The sequence below is a fragment of the Pseudoliparis swirei genome, chromosome 24 (assembly GCF_029220125.1).
Source record: "Pseudoliparis swirei isolate HS2019 ecotype Mariana Trench chromosome 24, NWPU_hadal_v1, whole genome shotgun sequence".
NCBI lineage: Eukaryota > Metazoa > Chordata > Actinopteri > Perciformes > Liparidae > Pseudoliparis > Pseudoliparis swirei.
The window spans coordinates 15,356,093-15,370,662 of record NC_079411.1 but is presented as its reverse complement, the minus strand read 5'-3'; the positions used below and the strand labels follow the sequence as shown (position 1 = coordinate 15,370,662).

The 14,570-nt window shown below is 44.9% G+C and overlaps 1 protein-coding gene across 4 annotated transcripts; it reads right to left on the bottom strand.

Moving 5' to 3' along the window:
• Positions 1 to 56: 56 nt before the first annotated feature.
• Positions 57 to 14,171, bottom strand: haspin (histone H3 associated protein kinase). 4 transcript variants are annotated; one of them, XM_056410212.1, is made up of 17 exons: positions 14,046 to 14,171; positions 9,511 to 9,679; positions 9,177 to 9,396; positions 8,258 to 8,404; positions 7,844 to 7,984; positions 5,400 to 7,098; positions 5,013 to 5,157; positions 4,763 to 4,914; positions 4,477 to 4,665; positions 4,055 to 4,140; positions 3,818 to 3,880; positions 3,640 to 3,731; positions 2,859 to 2,938; positions 2,474 to 2,562; positions 1,907 to 2,049; positions 1,684 to 1,786; positions 57 to 525 (listed from the first exon to the last, which is right to left on the bottom strand). In XM_056410212.1, the coding sequence occupies exons 3-17, from the start codon at positions 9,326 to 9,328 to the stop codon at positions 324 to 326; spliced, it is 3,483 nt and encodes a 1,160-aa protein (XP_056266187.1). In that variant the 5' UTR covers positions 9,329 to 9,396; positions 9,511 to 9,679; positions 14,046 to 14,171; the 3' UTR covers positions 57 to 323. The 4 variants fall into 4 exon arrangements, with proteins under 4 accessions (XP_056266187.1, XP_056266189.1, XP_056266188.1 ...); XM_056410215.1 differs by lacking the exon at positions 57 to 525 and adding an exon at positions 533 to 1,517; XM_056410214.1 differs by lacking the exon at positions 9,511 to 9,679.
• Between the last annotated feature and the right edge of the window lie 399 nt (positions 14,172 to 14,570).

The following is a 14,570-nucleotide window of genomic DNA, read 5'->3' as shown; positions in this document are numbered from 1 at the left end:
CGGTACTTATCTGAAATTGCAAATAATTATGATTGCAATACCACTTTTAGATGCAGTTAGAAATCAGACGCAACATTTATTCAGTATGACATTCTTTTATGCATATAGAGAAATTCGTGAACAGGCATTAAAGACACTTCAACATTTTCAAAAATGCCAGAAACATAAATATATTGTTTTCAAAAGTTTTTTTGTGTCAAATGACAGTCGCTTAAACGCTGGACATTAAAAATAAAATGAATAACCGTCTACACGTCAGAGCTCATGGTGGACGACATGCCGACGACATGCCGACGAACCACACCGTCTTCATACTCGTAGTACTACTGGAACATGGGGCAGGTTCGCAGCGCCTCGGTGGCAGAGCTGTACTGGAGGACGTTGCCATGGAAATGCGTGAGCTCATTTCTCACAGCCTTGAAGCCCCTCCCTCCCGAGCCCCGGTACTTCATGGAGAGCAGCTTGGAGCACAGGTAATGGAGCCACAGCACGTTGGTGTGGGGGTTGTAGTTACTCCAGTTATTTCTGAGGACAGACACACGCACACAATGATTTTACATTAAAGAGGAATGAGCCAAACATTTCATACTTTAAAACATGTCAATCACAGTAAGCTTACCCAAGAGCATCCCCAGCTTTATCGTATACTTGACTCTAAATGTTTACCATCATTTACTAAATGAGCATCAAGCTGCATTGAAGAAGACTTGAAACTAGAGAATGAGACCATGAACTTATGTTTACTGAGGGAACAAGGGTTTGGAGTTTGGTAACTAAATCAGCTGGCTTGTAATTCTGGACGACATGTTGTCAAGATTATTAAGTCAAATAAATAAGAAATCAATTTTATGCCCCACACACAGTCCGTCATTAAATGTGTATAAGAAGATAAATATTTGTATGTGCGTTGTTATTGACACAATTTTCATCATTTTGGCTCTGTACACCACAATGGATTTTGAATGAAACAATCACGATGTGCTTTAAGAGCAGACTTTCAGCTTTAATTTGAGGGTCTTTACATCCACATCAGGTGAACGGTGTAGGAGTTACAACACATTTGATATGTGTCCCCTCCATTTTAAGGGATCAAAAGTAATTGGACAAACTAACATAATCATCAATGTAATTGTCAATTTTAATACTTGGTTGCAAATCCTTTGCAGTCAAGTACAGCCTGAAGTCTGGAACCCAGAGACATCACCAGACGCTGGTTTCATCCCTGGTGAGGCTCTGCCTGGCCTCTTCTGCCACCGTCTTCACTTCCTGATGCTTCTCGGGGCATTGTCCCTTCAGTTTCGTCCTCAGCAAGTGAAATGCAGCTCCATTGGATTCAGGGCCGGTGATTGACTTGGCCATTGCAGAACATTACACTTCTTTGCCTTAAAAAGCTCTTTGGTTGCTTCCCTCACCAAATATGCTAAATCGTATAGTTTTTAACGTACAGGTACCGCGTTACCTTTTTAGCATCGGTACACTGTGCAACATTCCAGCAGTAGACGAGCTGACGTTCAACCCTAAACCCACAATGAAGCATGGAGACATCTTAGCGCTGATTGGCCGAGACTCGACACATCAAAGATGTATTACTCCAATCTCAGAAACGCCGGCCGGTTTTATGTTTTAAATATATATATATATCAATGCGCAGACAAACAACCACGGACACATGAACACACTGACCCGTTCTCCTGTCTCATCAGTCTGTAGATGTCGAACTGGTAATCTCCCCGGCCCATGAAGAGCTCCTCGTCATTGGAGATATCACAGGACAACGTCAGATCATCTGGAGAGAGAAAGACATGTTGTACTAGTATTATACACACTATTACTCTAAAGGACTATAACAATATATGAAATACACGAAGCACAAAGTCTGACGAGAGGGAGGTGAATGTTAGCCCACCGATTTCCAGTCTGGAGAGAGAGTAATCGATGATGCGGACCAGCACCCCTTTAGTCTCCAGAGAGTGGGCCGCTCCGTTCAGGAGGAAGCTCCCCCTCTTCTGCGTGGTGGTTTTGACCAGCACGTTGCCCCAGTGGAGGTCCCTGCAGGCAACAGGTTGCTCATCATTGGACGTTTCTCGCATCACGTCTGGTTGGCGTATCGTGAGCTACGTACTCGGCTAAACAAGCCATTAAAATAAAATTGTGACACAAAGTTGTGGCAACGAGATCAGTTTGATCAAACATTTTAACAAACAGCTTCATCGTTTTGATCACTGAAGCAAAAAATAAATAATAATATATATAATATATATATATATAAAAATAATCTGGTTCCAGCTCCTCACTTGTGCATATTTGCTGTTATTTTAAGGGCTTTATGACAGTAAATTGACTGTATGCATTTTGGACTTGAGGCCTGGACGTTTATGGTGTCTCGTCCTGCCCACGGCCTGATGCACGCAGACAATCATGTCTGCTATAATTTAAGTGTGTGTGTGTGTGTGCGTGTGTGTGTGCACTCTACCTGTGTTCAAAGTGGAGCTCCTGCTCAGCAACAGCCAAGGCAGCAGTGACCTGATGAAGGATGCTCTTGGCCACCGTCAAAGACGGCAGCTTGACGACACAATAGAAACTTTCATTAAAGACCTCATTTGTACTCCTGCACCAAAAAAAACTTAAAAACTAAATTCAGTTTTTTAAATGCATATACTGTATGCAGAGGTTAACATTTCGTTTAGATGCTGAGGATCATCAGTCTTTCAGTGAACATATTTCACTTTTACTTGTAATACAGTCCAGCCACCGTACAAATGTAAAGAGCCACATCGAGTGTGATGAGTCACGCTTCTATCTGAGGAAAGAGCGCTTGAATCTCTGGCCGGGAGCTTCACGTGATGCGGAGCGCCTACCGTTCCATTGCTGTTCTCCAGGTCGGCGCCGCCGAACTCAAACTCCAGGATTATGAAGAACTGGTCCGCGTTGAAGAAATCTGGGCAGAGAGAGAGAGAGAGAGAGAGAAAGTGATAAAAGAGAGCGCTGATGAAACAGACAGTCATGCAGCCGAATCCCAGAGAGATTTGCAGCCGGTAAAAGCACCGTATATTCAAAGTGGGCGGAGTCACCGTAACGCGTCACCACGCGGCGCCCAGAGGATACCGCAATGTGCCTTTTTAAAATTTATTTTTTATGTATGCAATATACTGGCACACTTTAAACAAATGGAAAAATACGATTATTTAGTTTTTTAATGAGATAATAAAAGCTATAGAAAGTCAAATTAAACTTAGAGTGCTGCGCAGGAACCTTAATGTTCCTGGTCAAGTCTGTCCTTCCTTGAGATGTCTGCTTTGGGACCTGTGAGTTTTTATGGCCTCTTCTTTCACAATACTTTGATGACCTGGTCTGTTTACTAAATGAACATCATGCCATACTGAAGAAGACCAGAAACTAGAGATTGAGATCATAAACTCATGTTTACAATGAGAAAAAACCTATTCTCATCAGAGGAGTCGCCCCCCTGCTGGCCAGTAGAGAGAATGCATGTCTTAAAACACTTCTGCATTGGCGTCACGCTTCAGGTTGCCGCCTGTAAATATATAATGTTAAAGCGAGAAAAGCCTCTTTGAGTTCCATCAGGCTGCAACCTAAAAGACACGGTGACAAACGCGACCGGCTTCCTCTCTCACTGACCTGGTCGGTCATTCTCGGAGCCTTTCTGCTGGTCGAAGGCGTCCCAAGCGTTTAGGAAATCCGGAGGGTAGCTGCCCTGAACGCAGTGGAGGCTGTGAGGAAACAAGACGAGTCGCATCAACAAACCTGCTGAGGCGCTGACGGACACCAACAGACGCCACCAGAGGGAGGCACTTACTCGTTGAGGCTGATGAATCCGTGAGTCTTGTTCCGCTGCTTCTCTTTGAGGCTGCTCAGCTCCCTGCAGGAACACAACCACACAATGCTGTTTGGCTCAGCTGCTCTTGTGCCGTTTTCCCATCATTTGGTTTCACTTCACTGAAACTTTCAGACCATATGACTCCGGCCAGCTCTTACCTCACAGGTTCAAACGTGTATTATGGATCCCCAAGAAAATACTCCACATCCTACTTACTTTGAGATAATTATCTCATGAAGAATCTCTCCGAAGGTCTTCTGGTCCTCTCCGTTCACCTTCTCGCTGCCCTCGAGTGGAATGATCTGCCAATACAATAGATTTATTTATTTTCATTGAAAATCTATCGCAAATATTTGATGTTCTTTATGTTATTACTCTTTGGAAACCCAAACACGCGCCTTCCACAAGCCTTCTTCAGTCACATAATGTTAAAGTCAACCGCTCGCTGTCATGCGGTTGGAATTATGCACTTCGGTCGTGACCCGAGCTCATTCCCTGAAGGCGGAATACCCGTGGAATGCATTTAAAAGCTCGGGAAAACAGCAGCAAGTGAACCTTGTTTAGAATATTATACCGCAAATGTTTTGTAACATTGTGACAAGTAACACACACATACACATACATGGACAAATACATACTTTGAGTGCTACAGTGTCTCCTGATGCGTTGGTGGTGGAGAAGACCTCACCGAATGTCCCCTCCCCTATCTTCACACACCGCTTCATGCGGTGAGGGAGTACGCACTCCTTCCACGGCAGAGGGCGTGGCTGGTCGCACTCGGCACACACCTTCTCTGCGTCCGACAGATCCACGTCCTCACGCGGAACCTGTGGCGAAAAGACACAAGGGTGTTCCCATCGAGTGTCACAACCCATTCATAGTCCAGCGTCTACTTGAATGTGTGTGTGTGTGTGTGTGTTGTACCGGGGAATCGCTGCTCAGCAACCCTGACCGCAGGCGCTTGGGGTGTGGCGTTTGAAAGGGTGAGGAAAAGAGGTTCTGGCTGAGGTCGGCCAAGTACGCTTGTTGAGACGAGCGTGGCATACCCGGACGTGAACTCCTCGGCGTGAGAAACACTAACGAGAGGCAGTGAGGGATATTAAAGACAATCATTGAACCTGCGGCTTGGAACCGAATCCCCAAAACAACTTGACCGTGAGCGTGTGCTCGTTACCTTTGTTCCTGCGGTGAACAGAGAGGGCGGCCTTGAGTCGACTCCAGGTGTGCGTGTTGGGCGTCAGGTCAGCCAGCAGAGAGGAGAGGTTGAGGCGACTGGCCTTCTGTGGGGTGGAGAAACCCACGGCGCTCTCCAGCCACTCCTACACACGGGGGGGATCAGTTGGTCAACACCCCCCCCCCCCACCACCACCACCAAAGCAATTAACATTCAATTACAGTTTGGTGGACTGAAGCAGGCAGGAGAAACAAAACATTTCATTTACGAACTAATTTAAATTTCAAAGTTACAAGGATTTATTATTATTATTTTGAGTCGATTTTGGCGAAGGTGGCAGTGTGTGTCAATTAATGTTACGTATAATATGTGCATTGTTGTTCTCACCTGTGGTTGTTTGTGTTGCGTGGCGATGAGGTCGTTGATGCTGCAGTCCACCGCCTTGCTCCCGAGCGCGTGTGCGCCGGCGTGGTTCTTCCAGCGGCTCACGCTCAGGCCGCTCACGCACGCCTTCCTGGTCGTCCCGGGCCGGTCTGCCGACGTGCTTCTCCTCGGCTTCGTCTCCTTCGCGGCGGCATGCGTCTTTTTTTTCTTTTTACCTGGACCGTCTCCGGAGCGGGGCGAGAGTCGGTTCTCCGCGGCGCGGCGGTTGGCATCCTTCTCAGATTCGAGGGTGGCTTCTTTGAGCTGCTGAATTCCCCTCAGCTGCGACGAACTTACTCTCCTCACCTTGACAAGGACTTTGGCAGATCGACATCTCTTCTTCAGCGTCGTCTCCAGCGACACTTCTGGGCAATCGGAGTGCGTCTGCGCCACCAGGCCGGTGTGGTTTGACGACAATGTCCTTCCCTCTGTGATTTCTCCTAAAGGTATGACGTCTTCTGGGTCCTTCGTGTCATCTATATAGTCATTTCTGAACATGCTTCCGCGGGCCAACGCCATTTTGTGGATCGGAACTGTGCATTTCTTCAGAACACGTTCGCCCTGAACTGCTACAGCAGGCGGTGTTCGGGTGGCGCTGCTGATCGGCTCGTCGGCTGGTAGATGTGCGCCCACCATGAACGTGTCAACATAAAGTACTGATGCCGACTGCTCCATGGCTCCCTGCGAACGCCAGTCTTCGGCTGACGGCGAGGCGTTCGCCTTATGACCGCCGGCCACCGAAGCGGCGTGTTTGGAGGCCTCTAAACTATTTACCGAGCCTGAACGATGGAGGGCTTTGATGGTGCTCACTGATGAACCTCGGCGAAACGATGGTTCTGAGGACTGCAGGATGTCAGCGGTTCGGCGGCCGCACAGCTGCGACGCGACTCGCTTGTCCAATTGTTCCAGCTGCACGGCGCAGCTCTCGACCAGACAACTCTCCTTCAGAGACTCCCTGAGCCGCTCCATCCCTCCCGCTGCCGAAACTAAACGACTGCTGCTGCTTTCCAGCAGCCGAATGAGACTTGACGACTCTCCGACATTCCCGGTTCTTGCGTCTTCCTCGCTGCAGTGACGTCTCTTGTTGGAGCTCTTGGGCTCCGTAAACAAATAACCGGAGGGCACTTCGTGGTGATGCGGGCTCGGCTCTCGCTTCGCCTCAGAACGAAGCCGCTCGATGGGTTGTGCAGAAAGCGGCGGCGAACCGGGCTGCCCCGGCGAATCACTGTCCTCTTTGAATGTGCTCAAGACACCGCTGCAACTCACGGGCATGGATGGAGGGCTGGAGGAATGGTCGTTGTTTGACAGGGGTTTAGGGCGGGGCCGTTTGCTGAAGGAGCCCGCCGAGGGGGTGGAGCAAAAGATGGGCTTCCTGGGGCAAGGTCTGAGGCTGTGATCCGTCGACTCGTGAAGGGAAGTCTCTCGGAAGGGTTTGGCGGAGAAGCCGGCGGCCCCCGCATTGTTCAGCGAGTTCTCTGCACTCGACACCAAAGGCGCCGGGAGGGCCTTCCTCCCCCTGGGCCGAAATATTCTCCTGGGACTGAATACACTGGACGTAAAGTCGTCTGAAGAGTCGAGTGTGTCGAATACCGATTTGGCATGTTTGGTGGCAGCAGCACGCTTGCGGTGCGTTACAAAGCGGCCAGCAGAAAGATGACGACCACTAAAGGGACAAACGGAAGAAAGCTGATGGTTACATGAATGACTGAGGACATTACGCTGGCGTTCAGACTGAGAACAGCCCTGCATTCAAACTTTGGTGATCGCGTTAGATTAATGTGTTGCAATCTTCCATCCATCATCCAACCGCTTATCCTCATTAGGGCAGGGTTCACCCTGGACAGGTCGCCAGTCCATCCAGGCCAGGGTGTTTAATTCTTATCAGACTAAATTAATTCATTCATAAAAAAACACTGTAGAGTGGTTTAGAACTCACAGACCTCAGATACTGACGGATTTCGGTTCAAATGAATGAGAAATCGGTTTATTTTGTTCCTCATCGTTGGTTGGAACATGGCTTTGGGTGGCCGACACTCTTCAGCTGATTTATGAGGGGATCGAGAGACCGACTGGCTCAGGAATGACTTTTAATCTCTTTTCATTTGAACTGAAGACAAAAAACCTACATAGCCGTGTATAAGCAAGGCTATTATGGCACCATGTAGTTTTTATTAATTTCTTGCTGTCGGCTAATACTAATATTAATGCCATGTGTTAATAGTTCAAAAAGCTGGGCAGGAACAAGCTCGTAAAAAATTTAATCATACAGATGTTTATTTATTACTAGTATAGATTAATTTTAGTATTGTATAGAATTATGGTATCGTAAGTATCTGGTATCATATTTATGGCAGGTATCGCATCAAAGTTATAATTTTGATATCGTGACACGGTCATAGTGCACAGACCTGGCTGTCCTGCTCTGCTGGGCGGGCGGAGAAGCCCTGCTGATGTCGTCCTCATCGCTGGTGGCATCCATCAGACATAACAGGGCCGTTCTTTTGGCAGGACGCACTGCTTGACCACAGGCGACTCTGGTGTTCTTCACTCTGATAATGAAGAAAGGGTTCAAGCCAAACGATGAGCAAGTGGGTCAGGGGGAAAAATGGAACGCTAGGACTTTCAATGATGCAAAGATAGTTTATTCTGTCTATTATGCTGTAATTAAAATAATGTAAAACGTGTCATCTAAGAAAATCTGATTCCCATGTAATTGGCATGGTAAGAATCTTGAATTAGCTACAGTTTCCTTGGAATGAAATGCAGATTGATTAATTAATGACATCCCACAAGAATGGCCAGCTGCGTGTTTGCTCACAGACCTGGCGGTCTTGCTCTGCCGAGCAGGCTGAGGATGGGAAGGAGAGGGCGCATTCTCCTCGTCATAGCTCTTCTTAGCCAGACATAGCATGGCCTTCCTCTTTGCGGGACGGGTCGCTCCACGACGGGAAACGCTGGTCTTCCTCCCTCTGCCCAGTGGAACAATCAACGCGTTAAATTAGGGGGAAGTAAGGATGTGATATCCAACATGAGAGAAAGTAGGTTAAACCTACTTTCTCTCAATCAAAATTTTAACAATATTTAATTAACCTGGTTAATTAAATATTTTTAAAACTATGATTGCGTTTTTAAATGAGATAATACAAAACATATTATTCACACATTTTCCACCAGGATCCCTCAAAACTGGTTGGTAAAGGACTTATGCCGACATACAGCATGTGCTATATCAACTGATATGTGCTGAAAGATCTGTGATACACACAAAAAATAAAGAAATCTGACGATATTCCACCATTATTAACATCAGTTCATGCTAGTGCCAGGAGAATCCCTGTGCAATGACACCATAACAAAAACATCCACTTTACCACTAAATCAGCTATTTCAGATTAAAACCATATATATTCTAAATTGCAGAACTCTATTCACATTTCCAATTATACCGATACCATTTTAACATTAATGTTGTATGTTTGTATATAGTCAAATGTTTATGTTGACATTGTTTATCCTTGCTTTTAGCCTTATGTCCAAATATGAGTCATAAAATACGGTGACACTACCTTGTATGTGTATGTTATACATTACATGGCCATAAACCAGATGCCATGTCTAACATTGGTCAGGTGAAGTAGAGTCTGACTTGAAGAAAGCCGTTAAAACTTAAGTTATTAAAGTTATGCCGTGTTAACCGAAGGCCCGTGAAGCCCTCTCTGACTAAGGGGAGCCTGAACGTACCTTTTCTTGGGCGGGTTGGCGGGCTCAAAGACGGAGCAGTCGCCGTCTGTCGAGCGCGAGCTGTCGAAGGCCTTCTTGCGGTTGTCCGGGGAGATCCAGCGGGACAGCTTTCGCCTCTCCTTGCCGTACGTCTTCAGAATTAACGGCTCCATGTGACGGCGCTAATAATCCAGACTCGTCGACGGATGGCGGGGCGTTCAGGCGTATGGAGCTGACGTTACTGACAGAGAAAAGACAAACGGTAACATCCCGAGGGTCACGTTTAGCCAGGTAGCTCGAGCTTTTGCTAACTCTATGAATGCCTCTTATAACAACAATGGTAGACGAAACTCACTGCAACACTTGATGCGCGGTTTAATCCATTCCCATGATTAATTATGTTATCGATTCGCTTTTTCATTATCATCCCGAAGGAATCCGATTCCGACGCACCCGCTTCTTGTTCAAACTGCTGGGCGCCGATGATTGGTCAACAGCCGGTGACGTCTTTAACACAGCGCCCCCTGGCGGATTGGAGGAGTTACAAATTGGTTTATGAAGGAGAGAGAAGAGGACACAGCATCTCTTTTGTTGTTGAAGTTGCACGTGGAGGCCTAACATCTTATTTAGCCAATAGTGTGTTTGGTTATTGCTCTCCAACAGCTACACAAAGTGGAACCCATTAATGTGGCCAATAGTCTGACCACAACAGACAATGCAGTACTAAAGTCTAACCACCAGGTGTCACCCTTTTATTAGACTGTACTGCCCTCTACTGCATGAGTCAGAAATAAAACCTGGCTACCTCTAACGCCAGTTTTCATGAATCGTATAGGCCCCACGAGACTTCAATGTAAAACTATATTAGCAAATACAGCTAAGATAAACTGGGTAGTTAGTTTTAGAGGCCACTCGAATTGATCACAAGTACATCACATGTCCTTATTTCCTTTCATGTTCCAGCAAAAGTAATTTGTAATGTATGTTTGCGTGTTTTTTTTAATGCACTGCATAATGGCAACCCTACCTTTCACATCCACTGTTCCAGGCCTCTTCGCCCTCCGTCCAAACTGGACTATGTCCTTTTCAGATTTCAGCATGTTTCCAAACGGTTCACTGTGGCTTTTGCACTTCTAGGCGGTTAATTACAAATCACGTAGCCCATGCAGTTTTGCCTATTCTTATTAGGTGCCCTACAATTAGTTTAATCCCTCTCTCCTCCACACTTGTCGGCACCAATTGCTTCCCATTACTTTCTGTCTGTGTCACACCAATTCTCCTCTCTCATCTGCACTTCCAGAATGGGACGTGATAAAAGCCTTTAAAGTGTTCTTGCCCACTTCTTGTTTTCGCGGAGGAGAGGGCAGCACAAATGTACCTCTTTTTTTTTTCAAGGAAAGATATTCACCATGAAGTGCACACAGTGCATCCAGTCAAGCCCTTCAAGATTGGAATACTACCAAGGGTTAAACTAGGCCAACAGTGTAAAGCTTAAGTTCCTTTATTTAATGATCGCTGAGCGTACACAGCGGATCCTGGGAAATGAATTCCCCCCCAAACAGCAGATGTGCTCCTTTCATCTTGGAAATTGAATATGCATTTTTCTTTTATAGCCACACACGTATTACTAATACACAAAGGCAGCAAGTCAGCTTGCTCTTTACATTAGTAAGATATTTTTAGGTACACAACTGGGTCATAACAGTTGTTATAAACTGATTACAGTGTTCATCTGGAAGCTGATACTTGTCAGGTATCACATTAAGAGTGTTAAGACTTTTTATTTTTTTAATCAGTGTGAGTCTTTTTATTTCCATACTGTCTGATCATATTGGTTGTTGCTGACTCTAAATTATTTGGTTATTTGGTTCAAAATAAAACTACAACAGCAACATTCTGTCCCTCCATTGTGTCTTATCATTGCAATGCCACTCACTGCTACTGTGAGACTTCTGTATGGTGTCCTCTTGTGTTTATTTATACATCGGCCGACAACTATATATAACGTATTGATGTCATATTTTGTGTCATCTGTTCATATAATATCAGTGTTATTGTCACATTTCGCTTGATGCAGTTGTAATGCACGCATAAACACAACTTTATCTCGCAGGCTGAATTTCTATAAAATACAGCTATGTCTACTTGGTTGCTTTGATCTGGAATACCAGGAAACCGCTCTATTGATTTTAAACATATATTATTGACCGATTCAGGGTAAAGTATTGTTTATTGATTTCTAACCTCTCTGCTATGTATTGGCTATATATCATGTGTATCCCGCTCCTACGTCTACCTGGTCTACATTGGGAATAATAACGTGTTTGTATTTCATTATTTAATAATCACCTAGTCTGTTTAAGAGTTCCCAAAGAATATACATATATTATACGTTTGCAAATGTCCTCCATTGTCTTTGATTACAAATATCAAAGTATGTATGTGTAGCACAATGTACCTTATCCAATTGGCATGCAACTAATGCCAACATGTTCATAATTGAATGCCCAATGTTGTGATATGCGAAGGTATGCGCTCTACCGAGTGCCCGTTCTAGTTAATAAATGGTTCAATATGTCAGAAATATTAGATTTCTGTCCGTATGACACAGGAAACTACCGAGAGAAGACAGTTAGACAGTTAGACTATTTCTTGGCCGAGCAGCTCCCTGTCGACCTTCTTGTCAAACACTCGGGCCTCGTGTTCAAGGTTCTGCCGCAGTAGGGGCGAGATCCCCCTAGCGACGCTGGCACTCAGTGGCACCTCAGTGGCAAGTCTGTGGCAAGTGCCGCTCGGTGCCAGTACTCAGCGACAACTCACTGGCACCTCACTGGCACCTCACTGGCAACTCACTGGCACCTCACTGGCACCTCACTGGCAACTCACTGGCACCTCACTGGCAACTCACTGGCACCTCACTGGCAAGTCTGTGGCAAGTGCCACAGACTTGCATAGATAATGTATTTTTTTAGACTTACTTAAAATATGCAATACGATATTGCTGTACAATACTGCTGTACTATATTGAATATTGTTTTGCTACTACTACGTTTCACTTCGTAATATATAACACTTATATACCATGATATGTATAATGTACCTGCCTTTCTTTAATAATAAAAAATATAATTTTTTTTACCATGTCATACTGTTATACCTCCATGAAATTCTCCTTTGAGGAGATGCCACTGTTAGTCTAAAGTTTAAGCACTGGCACTCAGTGACACTTGCGGCACTTGCCATCAGTTGCCAGCAGTTGCCAGCAGTTGCCAGCAGATGCCACTACTAGTCAAAAGTGCCACTACTGGTTAAAAGTGCCACTACTAGTTAAAAGTGCCACTACTAGTCAAAAGTGCCAGCAGGCGGAGGGTCGGCGCGGTGACGAGTCTGCGACGATTTAGTGACAAGCTTCACTGAAGTGCCGGACAGCGGAATAAATCACTTTCATGATCACAGAATGGAGGAGCTGCGGTTTAGCTAGATAGATAGATAGCTAAAATAGCTAGATACACAGATGGATGTGTGTATATATATATATATAAAAAAGACACTAATTAATATACATATATATATAGTAATTAGTGTCTTTTTGTAGACACTTACTGACAATATGCAATAAGATAGTGCTGTACATTACTGCTGTACTATATTTAATATAGTTTTGCTACTACTACGTTTCACTTCGTAATCTATTACACTTATATACCATGATATTGTAACGTCTCGGACGTTATGGCACTGATGACACGGAGACGGGACGACGTTATTAATCCTCCCTTTATTGGGCATCCACCAACACATACAGCGTGTTCCTCTCAGTTTAGCAGGTCGAAAGTCAACAACAACGGTTCCCGTCAACCACCCTTAACTCCCGTTTTCCGACAGGTTAACCCCGCCTCCTCTACTCCGCCAATCACAGGCACGCCCCCTCGACCAACATGCACGGTGCCACACTTTGATTGACAGCCACTTCACAGGGTCGCTACAATATATTACGAAGTGAAACGTAGTAGAAGCAAAACAATATTAAATATAGTACAGCAGTAATGTACAGCACTATCGCATATTGTAAGTAAGTGTCTACAAAAAGACACTATATATATATATATATATCCATCTGTGTATCTAGCTATTTTAGCTATCTATCTATCTATCTATCTATCTAGCTAAACCGCAGCTCCTCCATTCTGTGATCATGAAAGTGATTTCTTCCGCTGTCCGGGCACTTGAGTGAAGCTTGTCACTAAATCGTCGCAGACTCGTCACTGCGGCCGACCCTCCGTCTGCTGGCACTTTTTGACTAGTAGTGGCACTTTTAACTAGTAGTGGCACTTTTTAACTAGTAGTGGCACTTTTTGACTAGTAGTGGCATCTGCTGGCAACTGCTGGCAACTGATGGCAACTGATGGCAACTGCTGGCAAGTGTCACTGAGTGCCAGTGCTTAAACTTTAGACTAACAGTGGCATCTCCTCAAAGGAGAATTTCATGGAGGTATAACAGTATGACATGGTAAAAAATAATTATATATTTTTATTATTAAAGAAAGGCAGGTACATTATACATATCATGGTATATAAGTGTTATATATTACGAAGTGAAACGTAGTAGTAGCAAAACAATATTCAATATAGTACAGCAGTATTGTACAGCAATATCGTATTGCATATTTTAAGTAAGTCTAAAAAAATACATTATCTATGCAAGTCTGTGGCACTTGCCACAGACTTGCCACTGAGGTGCCAGTGAGGTGCCAGTGAGTTGCCAGTGAGGTGCCAGTGAGTTGTCGGTGCCAGTGATTGCACTCGCCCTCTCTCTTCTGCCGGTCATATCCTGCGGGAAACTAAAAGTACATCGACGTGTTTTCACATCGGTCAATATTCTCAATTTACCGTCAAAAACCGACGCTGGAGGGGCATCGGGCCGCCGAGCGACTGACATGATCCGACGAGTTGGAAGTGTGAATGTGACGCTGCGGCGCTCATGTTGTCATCCAGGTCCAAACGGGCCCAACTGAGACTGCGGTCAAGCCAGCCGCCACTTCGGAAAACACAGTCAAGCCAGCCCGCACGATTTTTGTCAGTACACGTATATACCAGGCATTACGGTGTGAGTGTGTGAAAACTGTTTTCAAAATAAGAGCGAACTTCCGGTGAACGTGATATGACGAAACACGCCTTTAAATACAGATATAGTGATAGATTAAACTAAATGAAGAGATGAAAAATCATGAATGGTATTAATGATGAACACATTAAATGAAAGAAAGTAATTATTCCAATATTGGGATATTCTGATTTAGAATTTCAAAATAAAAGCTAAAGAAAATCACATTCATGCGCAAATGGGTGTCTAATTTCAGAATAGATTTAGAACACAATGGTGCGTAGTTACAAAATACTTTCACTTCTGATTCA

Coding starts and splice junctions, on each gene's coding strand:
- haspin (XM_056410212.1), bottom strand. CDS start 9,328: ATGGAGCCGTTAATTCTGAAGACGTACGGCAAGGAGAGGCGAAAGCTG. Junction 7,099..7,843: donor CAGCAGAGCAGGACAGCCAG/GTCTGTGCACTA, acceptor TTGTCCCTTTAG/TGGTCGTCATCTTTCTGCTG. Junction 4,141..4,476: donor GAGACACTGTAGCACTCAAA/GTATGTATTTGT, acceptor TTGTATTGGCAG/ATCATTCCACTCGAGGGCAG.